The sequence below is a fragment of the Anomaloglossus baeobatrachus genome, chromosome 5 (assembly GCF_048569485.1).
Source record: "Anomaloglossus baeobatrachus isolate aAnoBae1 chromosome 5, aAnoBae1.hap1, whole genome shotgun sequence".
NCBI lineage: Eukaryota > Metazoa > Chordata > Amphibia > Anura > Aromobatidae > Anomaloglossus > Anomaloglossus baeobatrachus.
Genome location: NC_134357.1, coordinates 52,813,567 through 52,827,437, shown reverse-complemented (window position 1 = coordinate 52,827,437; position 13,871 = coordinate 52,813,567). Strand labels below are relative to the sequence as shown.

The window sequence follows — 13,871 nt, the reverse complement described above, 5'->3', positions numbered from 1 at the left end:
AAAAAAAAGCACAAACGTACCAGAATCACTGACGTGTGAAAGGGGCCTTATGCAGTGTTTTTCCTGCTAAAATCTGCTGTAAAACCTCTGTGCACATACACGAATTAGTGCTTTTTTTTTTTTCTCTGCTACAAAAAAAATCAGCATGATAATGGCGATTAATGAGGGAGAGTATCGCTTTGTTTATTTGTCTAAAGTGTAATGGTCGTTGCAGGAGAACTTGCAGCAGAATGTGTGTCGCCTCAAGCTCCTTTTCCCCGCTCCATAAATATTATAAGCACCAACCGTCATTTCCTCGCTCTATAATAGGAAACTCTTTTACTGAAGACAGATTTTATCCGTGAATTAAGAATTTGCAGAAAGATCAGTACAGGAGGAGAAAGAAACATACTTCACTGACAAGATACTTTACAAAAGATTCTTATTTTCCCATATAGTATGGATTTATGGGAGAAAAAAAAAATAAATATGCTGACGGTTACACTTTATACCAACTATAAAATTTTCTTTTATCCCCTGAACAACCCCTTTAAAAAAGGGTTTTCCCATGAACAAAGTTGATATTAATCAATAGATCTTGGAATAATAATAATTTCCACAATTGAATGTGATTAAGAGAAATGTTCCTGTGCTGAGATAATCTTATATATGTGTCCCTGCTGTGTACTGTGTAATGGCCGTGTCTGACCATACAGGGGCATGGCCTGATCATACCACAAGAAAAAAAAAAAAAAGTATACAGACATTACAGCACAGGATTGCAAATGATTCTTTTTGTGAGGTAAAATTACAGCACAGGATTGCAAAATGATTCTTTTTGTGAGGTAAAATTACAGCACAGGATTGCAAAATGATTCTTTTTGTGAGGTAAAATTACAGCACAGGATTGTAAATGATTCTTTTTGTGAGGTAAAATAACAGCACAGGATTGCAAATGATTCTTTTTGTGAGGTAAAATTACAGCACAGGATTGAAAATTATTCTTTTTGTGAGGTAAAACATTTTTTTTAAAACAGGCAGGAAAATGCTTCACCTCACCGAAAGACTTATTTACATTCTTGTACTGTAATGTTCGTATACTTCTTTAATGTCCTCCCCAGCCCAGGAGATTGTATTAAAAATCCATATTATTATTATTATTTTTTTTTTTATTATTATAGTGCTGTTTATTTCATGGCACTTAACATAAAGCTATGAACTGGTAATAAGAAGCCACAGGAGGAGATAATATGTTCAGTGATTGAGGTTGAGTCCGCTCACCTTCACAGATCTGGTCCAGCCGCAGCCGCTTCACTTTCTGTTTATCCAACATGTCCATCTTCTGCGGGGGGCAATGTGCTATACCCTGGCATATCTATCCCATGTCACTGCTCGCCAGGCTGCAAAGATGGAAGAAGTCAAATAAGTTCACCAAGAACAGCAGCGTTTATCACGGTCCGAATATATGACAATTAAAGAGTATCGGTCGTTTTTTAGTACACATGAAAAGAAAAAAAACTTATTTTATCATATTAGAGTTAATTTCTTTCTCCTCCTGGACTGATTTTTCATCCTCAAAATTCTCAATTCACAGGTTGCATCTTGAGTGAATAAAATATTCCCGTTACTGAGACAGGAGATGACAGTTGGTGCTTATAAAGTTCTATGGAGAAGTGTAACTGTGGCTTCAGGAGAACTTGCAGCAGAGAGTTTTTATATCCTCCCTTCTCCATAGAACTTTAAAAGCACCAACTGCAATCTCCTATCTCAGTAATGAGAAAATCTGTCTTCACTGAATAGAGATTTTCCCTCAGAATTGAGAGTGAAAAATCCAATCCAGGAGGAGAAAGCAGATTGCTCTGATACGATATTACAGATCTGCTCATTTTTATACGTGCAATTCATTAACACAATGGATCACTTTATCTATGACCTGCGGGGTATAATAAAAAGGTCAGCACCCACTAACATTACGCTGGAATATTCTTGCCTCACTCAGGACTATATTAAATTGGGACCAGCACCGGGACTAAAATAGTTTCATTCATGTAACAGGGTCAAAGCTGCAATTCCAAGGGGGCAAACAAGTGTATGGGCACCCAAAAGAGGAATAGCAAAAGTCCACACTAACACCCGCCATCTCCAGATATACTATCATGGTTCCCCAAAAATAAGCCCTAGTAGGATTTAGGCCAATTTTCAACATCCACTTTACCACATCATATTATCAGTAGTATTTGTACAATTTCCCTGGGTGTCAAGAAGGGATAAGATGGCAGCTCTCCTTTAATGTGGATGACACCCAAATTGTACTTTTCATTTAATTTCATCTTAAAGTCTTACAACCTTCCTGCAGCTGCCACTAGAGGGCAGTAACCACAAAGGGGGATTTTACCGCTCCAAATAAACTCAGTAAATCTGTGCCATGAGCTGCTTGTAGGGGCAAGAAAAACAATTTGTGTAGAAAAAGACTAGGCCCGCACATCCAAAAATCAATCATACGTTGATCTTATGGCGCTAGGAACATGTTTTTTTTTTTTTAAGAATTCAGCCCACTGCCATGTCATGGTGAACCTCTGAGTGGGTCCCTAAATTTTTATAGCCTTAGACTGGGGCCACACGCGCATTAATGCGAGTGAATCGAGTAACACTTGGCTCTTGCTCTGCTGGAGTGTAAGCCGAGGGTCATGCCACTGTTATGTGATCCTGCGATCGCAGCACAGCCGCAGAGGAGGGGGTGCGGGGCGCGATTATTTAATCGCATTCCATTTGCTCCGTTTTACTCGCAGTGTGTGCTAGGCCTTAAAGTTGTAGCGCCGTGTGCCAACCACCGCCACAGCGACATTGCACCAGTAGGCCGGGTGACCCAATGCCCCACAGCACCCCTTCTACAAGGCTGAGCCCCTATGAATCCAGGCCACACACAGGCACAACGCAATAATGTCCGACATACAGCAGCAACACCTAATGAAAGACACTAAAAAAAACCCTCATGTTTTCAGACTGTAAACTGAAAGCAAAAATAGGTGGGACCCCTCTGGCAATCTCCGTGTAATTAAAACCGCCTGTGCCAAATGAGAGGAGTGCTGGTCCAAAAAAAAAAAAAGTGCGTTTTTTAGCTCCTTTCTATAGGTTTTGGCGCTGTGTGTCAGCCATTGTTGCTGTGGTTTTGTGTCTGTGGGTCGGTGCAGCCTGAGGATTCGGCCTTGCAGCTGTAGGTTCTGTGGGGCACCGGGTTTCTCGCATGTTTGTGTATCAGTGGTTGGCGTATGGCGCCACATCTTTAAGGCTCTATAAACATAGGAACCCACTGAGAGGTTTGCCATGACGTGGTAGTGGGCTCCATATAGTCTGATCACAATGATTTTTGGTTGTGTGGTCCATGGTTTTTTTTACAGCGCTGACAAAAAAAAAAATGTACCGTTGTGATTTGACCTTTTCAATGTTATACGGCCGGCTGACTGCGCTCTTAAGACATCTTTTCAGGACAATTGAACTATCTACAAATTTTGGGTAAAAATTTGTCAAAGCTGGCGAATTCGAATTTCAAAAAGGTACGATCGACTCTGTATATTACAAAATGATGGCAAGAAAATGTATCGCAAAGAAAAAAGGTGCCCCAAATACAAGTCTGATATGTAGAATAGCGATAGGTGAACGCGCTCGCCACTGTTCGGTATTCGATCGAGCATCTGAGTGCTTGGTGCTCGCCCAAGTATTGCGGATGCCTGGATATTGCGTCTGTGAAACGACAACAACGCACAGGCTCACTTTACTGCATTATGTGTACAAGCACCTCAGGGAGAGCCATTGGCAGTGTCTAAATGGCTCTCACGGGGGTTTTCGGACGTTAGTGTCAAAATCCCCCCCCCCAAAAAAAGAAATTAATAAAAAAATAAAAAAAAAAAAAATATGGCTGGCTGTACGTGGGTTGAGATGCAAACAGGCCAATAACTGACTCTCCATAATGCTCAGTTATCGTGTCCAACTCGTCCCAGCGTCTGACCAGCTCGAATCGAGTAATGAGCATTTGCGTATATTGAGCAGTGCTCGCTCATCACTAATGCAGAGACAGGTTTCAATATAAAATACTTATTATGACTGGACGGTAACCCAACTATATTATTCCTCGTATGATCAGGACCTAAAGGCTGTAGAAAAGGAATTTACACTCATTTGCCAAACTTTGAAATTGATAAAAATGTAACTAATATTTTGAAAAGTGATGAGCGGACATTACCTTCCCCAGGTACTCGGTACTTGTAACTAGTGATGAGCGGGCACTACCATGCTCAGGTGCTCGGTACTGGTAACTAGTGATGAGCGGGCACTACCATGCTCGGGTGCTCAGTACTTGTAACAAGTGATGAGCGGACACTACCATGCTCAGGTGCTCAGTACTCGTAACTAGTGATGAGCGGGCACTACCATGCTCAGGTGCTCGGTACTTGTAACAAGTGATGAGCGGGCACTACCATGCTCAGGTGCTCAGTACTTGTAACTAGTGATGAGCGGGCACTACCATGCTCGGGTGCTCAGTAATTGTAACTAGTGATGAGCGGGCACTACCATACTCAGGTGCTCAGTACTTGTAACTAGTGATGAGCGGGCACTACCATGCTCAGGTGCTCAGTACTTGTAACTAGTGATGAGCGAGCACTACCATGCTCAGGTGCTCGATACTAGTAACTAGTGATGAGCGGGCACTACCATGCTCAGGTGCTCAGTACTTGTAACTAGTGATGAGCGGGCACTACCATGCTCAGGTGCTCAGTACTTGTAACTAGTGATGAGCGGGCACTACCATGCTCAGGTGCTCAGTACTAGTAACTAGTGATGAGCGGGCACTACCATGCTCAGGTGCTCAGTACTTGTAACTAGTGATGAGCGGGCACTACCATGCTCAGGTGCTCAGTACTTGTAACTAGTGATGAGCGGGCACTACCATGCTCGGGTGCTCGGTACTTGAAATCAGCAGTTGGATGCACGGATGGTGGCAACTTGTGTACCGAGCATAATAGAAGTCAATGGGGAACTCAAACACTTTACAGGGAAATCTTCAGGAAAAATGCTCAAGTTCCCCATTGACATCCATTATACTCGTATACTCAAGTCATGCCTGTCTGAGCACCAACAGCTTGTCACAAGTACCAAGAACCCAAACATAGAAGTGCTCGCCATCACTAGTTACGAGTACCGAGCATGGTAGTGCCCGCTCATCACTAGTTACGAGTACTGAGCACCTGACCATGGTAGTGCTCGCTCATCACTAGTTACGAGTACCGACCACCTGAGCATGGTAGTGCCCGCTCATCACTAGTTACGAGTACTGAGCACCTGAGCATGGTAGTGCCCGCTCATCACTAGTTACAAGTACTGAGCACCTGAGCATGGTAGTGCCCGCTCATCACTAGTTACGAGTACTGAGCACCTGAGCATGGTAGTGCCCACTCATCACTAGTTACGAGTACTGAGCACCTGAGCATGGTAGTGCCCGCTCATCACTAGTTACCAGTACTGAGCACCCGAGCATGGTAGTGCTCGCTCATCACTAGTTACGAGTACTGAGCACCTGAGCATGGTAGTGCCCGCTCATCACTAGTTACGAGTATCGAGCACCCGAGCATGGTAGTACCCAATCATCACTAGTTACGAGTACCGAGCACCTGAGCATGGTAGTGCCCTCTCATCACTAATTTTGGTAACAATAATTAATCACTGATACATTACATAGACCAATCGCTATTGATAATGAAGAACATGATCCAATAACTTTCCTCCGGTCACAATAGATATTTCTTTAGGTTATTTCTACAGTGAAACATTTTTGCTAATGGACCCATTGTGTTAATAGACCTTTTTTTTTGGGGGGGGGGTGTAATCCAGTGTGGGATCAATGGCTCATATTTTACGTATATCACAAAATTGAGTACACCTCCACATTTTTGTAAATATTTTATTATGTCTTTTCATAGGACAACACTGAAGATCTGACACTTTCATACAATGCGCAGTAGTCAGTGTGCAGCTTGTATAACCATGCAAATTTGGTGACCTCTAAAGAACTCAAACACGCAGTCATTAATGTCTAAACCACCCGCAAAAAAAAAAAGTACACCCCTAAATGAAAATTATGCTTAATTGGCCATTTTCCCTCCTTGGGGTCATGTGACTCATTAGTGTTACAAGGTCTCAGGTGTGAATGAGGAGCAGGGGTGGTATATTTGGTGTTATCCCTCACACACTCTCATACTGGTCACTTTTGCGATATACTGTATTCATTTTGTGGAACATCTAGACAGTGTAACACTAATCATGATGGTCTGAAGATGCGCCATAGTTATCACTGTGGAGGGCACTGTGTAATATATTTGACACATCTAGGCAGAAGTTAGAAACGTTCTCTTAGGCGGTGTGCGCACTTTGCGTTTCAGCTGCTTTTTAGGTCCGTTTTGAACTGCAGCGTTTTCATGCCAAAAGGCATGCGTTTCGATTTTCCAGCAAAGTCTATGGAAAATGTAGATTTCTTGTCCGCACTTTGCGTTTCCAAACACAGCGTTTAATTTGTGGCAAAAACTCTGCGTTCAAAGAAGCAGCATGTCAATTGTTTTTGCAATTTAGGCTACGTTTTGCTAACATTGAAGTCTATGAGAAGTAGCAAAAAGCAAGCAACATCAAAATTCCAGCGTTTCACATGCTTTTTTGCTGCAGAAACGATGTGTTTTGGACTACCAAAACGCATGCGTTAATGACATCAAAATTATGGAATTATATGTCCCTTTACACACACACATAGTCCGACAATTAAATTTAAGAATAATATAAATTTATTAATATTTTATCCATATTTAGTATAAAACCGCTATAGTTATATTAAATATCGCTGTTTTCGTTATGATTTAATAAATTATGTGTGTATTCTTTTTTTTCACATTTTTTCATAGTGTTTGTATGTTAAAACTTTATTTAGTAGTGTCTTTGTAATCAAAACGCATCTAAGTTTGAGCAATGGAAAAGCATGTAAAAAGCGCTAAAACGCGGTAAATACGCACGCGTATTTATCGCGTTTTGATGGTGAAAAGCAACTTTGGCAAAAGCAATTTGTGCCAAAACATGCGTTTTGAACTGCAACTAGGACAACGCAAAGTGCTGACATAGCCTTAGGGCTCGAGCAGATGACCATATTTTCTGTCCGAGTGTGATCCGGCAAAACATGGGATCGCACTCAGATCAATGACGTTCTATGGGGCTGTCCACATATCTGATATTTTTTTTCTCACGAGTCTGTCAGAGGAAGAAAAAAAAAAAAACACAGCATGCACAATTTGCCTCCATAAATCAAATCTCTCGGCCATACGGGTCAAGGGGGCCGTGAAAAAAAATCAGACCGCACTCTGTTGACACCAGAGTGTGGCCTGATATTCATAGACTGACAGAATGGAGAAGATAGAGAATGGGTTTTTTCCCCACTTCTCCACATCCAAGGAAATTTGAATATTGTGTGATTAGTATAATCTGACTGATTTTCTCCGATGAGAGAAGATATGGTTGTGTGAGGCCTCATTCATATACACAATTTTTCCGTGTATTGGAAAAACAGACTAAATTATTTTGATCAGGGTCATCCAATTTATTTGTACGCAGAAAATTTTAAAGAAAAAAAACATACAAAAAAAATTTCCTCCATTACTGAGAGTTTGCAAAAATCGGACTGCACTCGGATGTCAACAGAGTGCAGTCCGATTATTTTTAACAGATTCATTAAGCTGCACTGCCAATTTTGACCCCTCCCTTGGATTAAAATCAGACATGTCTCTGTTTTTCCATGGATCTCTTTGTCTGCAATAAATTCACAAACATGTGAATGACCCCATACACTAGTATAGGTGCAAGTGTCAACTGTGAAAACCACAGATAGAACTCATTTGCAAAAAAAATGCACATGTGAATGAGGCCTAACTTATGGAAACTTTTATTTGCAGAAGTTCCAATTTCGCTTTGGAGCCGAATCAATTAAAGTGTTACGTGCAACGCACGTGCCCATTGTTTTCAATAAATCTGCACAAGTTTGTTGCAAATTATCCATAAAGTAGGTACAACAGCCTTAGTAAACATGCGTCGAATGTCTTAAAGATATTTTATTCAAATAGTCAAGAAATTAGTGTTGTTACCACTAGAGGGCAGTAAGTGTATATAACATTGGTTAACCTCTACATGACCACCTCAAGTGCATTTTTTTGTATATTTTTTGCTATTTATTTTATACTATTTGGAAACAACAGAGATTAGTAAGGTATTGTAATAGAGAATACTAACAATAGGGTCAATGCACAAGACAATGATTTGCATGGACCAGAATAGTAATATTACAAAGCCTCTGTAAGTTTGCAAGTGATGGAGAATGTGGTTATATTATTATTGCCAATTATTCATGAGAAAAAAAATATATACATTATTCACACTGCATAGATTTCTTAAGCAAACCTTTGCATGAGCCTGAAAGTTACTTTCTTGCCACAATAATCAATAGGTGCACACCAGGTTTATTTGTTTATTTAAAAAGGTTATTTACATCTATGATACACACATATATATATATATATATATATATGTATATATATATATATATATATATATAGATATATATATATATAGATATAGATATATAGTACAGACCAAAAGTTTGGATGCACCTTGTCAGTCAATGAGTTTTCTTTATTTTCATGACTGAAAATTGTAGATTCACATTGAAGGCATCAAAATTATGAATGAAAACATGTGGAATGAAATTCTTAAACTGTGAAACAACTGAAAATACTTCTTATATTCTAGGTTCTTCAAAGTAGCCACCTTTTGCTTTGATTACTGCTTTGCACACTCTTGGCATTCACTTGATGAGCTTCAAGAGGTAGTCACCGGAAATGGTCTTCCAACAGTCTTGAAGGAGTTCCCAGAGATGCTTAGCACTTGTTGGCCCTTTTGCCTTCACTCTGCGATCCAGCTCACCCCAAACCATCTCGATTGGGTTCAGGTCTGGTGACTGTGGAGACCAGGTCATCTGGCGTAGCACCCCATCACTCTCCTTCTTAGTCAAATAGCCCTTACACAGCCTGGAGGTGTGTTTGGGGTCATTGTCCTGTTGAAAAATAAATTATGGTCCAACTAAACACAAACCGGATGGAATAGCACGCCGCTGCAAGATGCTGTGGTAGCCATGCTGGTTCTGTATGCCGTCCAATTTTGAATAAATTCCCAACAGTGTCACCAGCAAAGCACCCCCACACCATCACACTTCCTCCTCCATGCTTCACGGTGGGAACCAGCCATGTAGAGTCCATGCCTTCACCTTTTCTACAAAGATACGGTTGTTGGATCCAAAGATCTCAAATTTGGACTCATCAGACCGAAGCTTCCACTGGTCTAATGTCCATTCCTTGTGATCTTTAGCCCAAACAAGTCTCTTCTGCTTGTTGCCTGTCCTTAGCAGTGGTTTCCTAGCAGCTATTTTATCATGAAGGCCTGCTGCACAAAGTCTCCTCTTAACAGTTATTCTAGAGATGAGAAGGTGTGTCCAAACTTTTGGTCTGTACTTTGTGTGTGTATATATATATTTATTTATTTGCCTTATTCTGTCTGTCTTGCTCTCAAAATGACGTCATTACAGTGACAACCGTTGCATTGGCCACTCGGCTCGGCCCCGCCTCCCACATTGGCCGCTTGGCTAGGCCCCGCCCCCGCACGGATAGGCCGCTCGGCCCGGCTCCCTGCACGCATTGCCCAAACCCACACGGAGCCCCGACTCCCAGGTGACTGCTGCACCCCCTTGAGCCCACACCGGCAACCCAGCCTATTATCCTCCTCTCCCCCCAGGACTACTCCTCCTATTATACTCCTCTCTCCCCAGGACTACTCCTCCTATTATCCTCCTCTCTCCCCAGGACTACTCCTCCTATTATACTCCTCTCCCCCCAGGACTACTCCTCCTATTATCCTCCTCTCCCCCCAGGACTACTCCTCCTATTATACTCCTCTCTCCCCAGGACTACTCCTCCTATTATACTCCTCTCCCCCCAGGACTACTCCTCCTATTATCCTCCTCTCTCCCCAGGACTACTCCTCCTATTATCCCTCCTCTCTCCCAGGACTACTCCTCTTATTATACTCCTCTCCCCCCAGGACTACCCCTCCTATTATCCTCCTCTCTCCCCAGGACTACTCCTCCTATTATACTCCTCTCTCCCCAGGACTACTCCTCCAACACACACACTACACAAAACATACCTCCCCCAAAACACACACACACCCACAGAAACAGCGCAACAAACACACAGCACCACACACACACAACGCTGCAGACACACAGCGCTCCACAAACAATGCAACACACACAACGCAACACACAAACAACACCGCTCTCACACCCGGAACATTTACAGCGCCCTACACAAACACTGGCAACTACACACAACAATATATATATATAACAAAAATCATACATTAACTACACAATAAATTCTAGAATACCCGATGCGTTGGAATCGGGGCCACCTTCTAGTATATATATTTATATTTATATGTACCGTCCAAATAACATAGTGATAAGGTGGAAAAACCTGCCACCAAAAGCCTATATCACTAAAGCGTATTATTTTTTTTTAATTGTATGTTCCTTTTAAAAAATGATTCTGATTTGACTAAATATCCAACCTCGAGAATACTGCAACAAGCAAGTCGAAAAAATCAGCCAAAAAGGCTGACCAACCAGAGTGTGACCGCTCCACACATTTCTATCAGACTGCCACGCTCGGGTTGGGAGACGTGCGCACAGTCAGTGCATTGCAATCCAATATTGGACATCTGAATGAGCCCTTATAATATTTTGTTACCAGAGGCCAGCATTGCAACCTGAAAAAATAAAACTTGAGACCATAACTGTAAGGCAATGACCCATGCAGTGTAAAAGCTGCGTTTTTCCTGCAAAATAAACATTAAAAATCTCTAATTATTGCATTTTTTTAACCTGTTTTTCACTTTTATTTCATGCCCTTTTGAAAGTGTTTTTTAAATTTCTTTTGTCAGGAAAAGCTTTGATTCTGCACTGTATTGGATACTGCAACTGCAAATTTTACACCTTTTTGCGGGTTCCCAAGAAGCCTATAGAGAGAAAAAAAATAAACAGTTCAAGCACGTCTTTAAATGCAGCATGGGTGAAGTTTTCATGAAAATCACATCCATTTTGCTTGGACATTTAAACTCAGTAGATTTTCAGCCACACAAAAAAGGAGTGGAAAAAAACCAAACTAAATTACGCCACGTGGGAACACGGACTAAGGAAAACTAATAGTCTAATGTGTAAAAAGTTCCCCCATAAACCAACAAGAAATACTGGATGGGATAGAAAAGTTGTCTGTTTGCAGACTACAATTGCAGCCACTGGAGGAGATTGTCTGCAAAGACATTTACCTTAAAGGGAAGGTGTCGCGTTGTTTATATGTGTATTAATAATAGTGATTATGAAATAAAGTATTTTTTATACAACTGTTTATTTAGTTTTTATTTAATTCTAGTGTTACTGAAGCACTGGGGGCTGCCATCTTGTATTTGCTGTGAGTAACAATAGTTACCCACCTCCTTTATGGCAGCCCTCTGACTGTGCATTGACTCTGATTGTCGAGCTTCGACCCCTATACTTAAAGAAGTTGTCCAGTTACCAAAACTGATTTTTTTTTTTTTCTGATAAATCTTGCTAATATGTGCCCCTCAACACATCTATTATGTTTTTTCAGCAAAATTACCTTTTATTGTGCACTAGCAGCACATGCTCATTGCTGGCTCCAGCTCTGATGGGGTTAATCTCTCCTCTGACTTCCTGTGTTCAGTTCCTACAAGTCCCAGAATTCTTTGTGGCTCTAGGGCGGTGTCTAGCTTATCTAACACACCCATTGTGTCTAATACACCCACTCTGCTCTCCAACCAAACCCTCCTCCCTGCCTCTTCCCAGTGGATGCACTGAGAGCAATCACACAGAGACAGCAGCAGCTCTACACAGCCAGGGGAAGAAAGTGTGTGTGCGCGTATATACAGTGTATGTGTATGTTGTGCGCGTATATACAGTGTGTGTGTGTGTATGTGTGCGCGTATATACAGTGTGTGTGCGTATATACAGTGTGTGTGTATGTGTGCGCGTATATACAGTGTGTGTGCGTATATACAGTGTGTGTATATACAGTGTGTGTGCGTATATACAGTGTGTGTGTGTGTGTGTGTATATATACAGTGTGTGTGTGAGTGTGTATGTGTGTGTGTATGTCATACTCACCTGTCTGCAGGGTCCCGGTGCCATGCCTGCTTCCAGCCCCTGTCTCGGTCCCGCCGCTTCGGCTGTGTGCAGTCTCCCCCGGTGCATGGCACGAAGCTTGCAGGACCTGGCGGTGGATCACCTGATGCAGTCACCTGACGCATCAGCTGATCGATTCTCGTGGTGTCGCCGGCTTTTTCGCGCCCGGCCGGCTATCAGCTGATCCTGCCGTTAGGGGACTTCATCAGCTGATTACCGGCAGCTCCTGCAGTGATGGGCCAGGATCAGACTCCGCTGCAGGAGCTGCCGGTAATCAGCACAGACGTGAGTATTTATTTATTTATTTTCTACTGATGCATCAGCTGATTGTATAATCGGCTTTTATACAATCAGCTGATGTGTCATGTGATTCAGCCCCTAGAACCTGACACATCATCTGATCGCTTTGCCTTCCAGCAAACCAATCAGATGATATTGGATCCGGATTGGACGGCGCGGCACCCTAACCCAGGATTACTGCGGAGGGGGGTTTATTTCAATAAAGATGGAGTCACTAATTGTGTTGTGTTTTATTTCTAATAAAAATATTTTTCTGGGTGTTGTGTTTTTTTTTTATCATTACTAGAAATTCATGATGGCCATGTCTAATATTGGCGTGACACCATGAATTTCGGGCTTAGGGCTAGCTGATAATATACAGCTAGCCCTAACTCCATTATTACCCAGCTAGCCACCCGGCATCAGGGCAGCTGGAAGAGTTGGATACAGCGCCAGTAGATGGCGCTTCTATGAAAGCGCCATTTTCTGGGGTGGCTGCGGACTGCAATTCGCAGTGGGGGTGCCCAGAAAGCTTGGGCACCCTTCACTGTGGATTCCAATCCCCAGCTGCCTAGTTGTACCCAGCTGGACACCAAAATTAGGCGAAGCTTACGTCATTTTTTTTTAAAATTATTTCATGAAATTCATGAAATAATTAAAAAAAAAAAGGGCTTCTCTATATTTTTGGTTCCCAGCCGGGTACAAATAGGCAGCTGGGGGTTGGGGGCAGCCAGTACCTGCCTGCTGTACCCGGCTAGCATACAAAAATATGGCGAAGCCCATGTCATTTTTTTTTTCTTTTTGGGTAATACAGTCCTGGATGGAGGATGCTGAGCCTTGTAGTTCTGCAGCTGCTGTCTGCTCTCCTGCATACACTAGTGAATAGAGGATGCTGAGCCATGTAGTTCTGCAGCTGCTGTCTGCTCTCCTGCATACACTAGTGAATGGAGGATGCTGAGCCTTGTAGTTCTGCAGCTGCTGTCTGCTCTCCTGCATACACTAGTGAATGGAGGATGCTGAGCCTTGTAGTTCTGCAGCTGCTGTCTGCTCTCCTGCATACACTAGTGAATGGAGGATGCTGAGCCTTGTAGTTCTGCAGCTGCTGTCTGCTCTCCTGCATACACTAGTGAATGGAGGATGCTGAGCCTTGTAGTTCTGCAGCTGCTGTCTGCTCTCCTGCATACACTAGTGAATGGAGGATGCTGAGCCTTGTAGTTCTGCAGCTGCTGTCTGCTCTCCTGCATACAATGAACATTTTGAATAAGGAAATGACATC

At 42.4% G+C, this 13,871-nt stretch overlaps 1 protein-coding gene across 2 annotated transcripts in view; it reads right to left on the bottom strand.

Annotated features, from left to right (window-relative positions):
• CTBP2 (C-terminal binding protein 2) overlaps nucleotides 1-13,871 on the bottom strand; it is a 146,412-nt gene that overhangs the window by 77,196 nt on the left and 55,345 nt on the right. For both annotated transcript variants that reach the window (XM_075348499.1, XM_075348500.1), the window contains exon 2: nucleotides 1,261-1,379. In XM_075348499.1, the coding sequence (XP_075204614.1) occupies nucleotides 1,261-1,318 (58 nt within the window). In that variant the 5' untranslated portion in view covers nucleotides 1,319-1,379. The remainder of the gene's footprint in view (nucleotides 1-1,260; nucleotides 1,380-13,871) is intronic.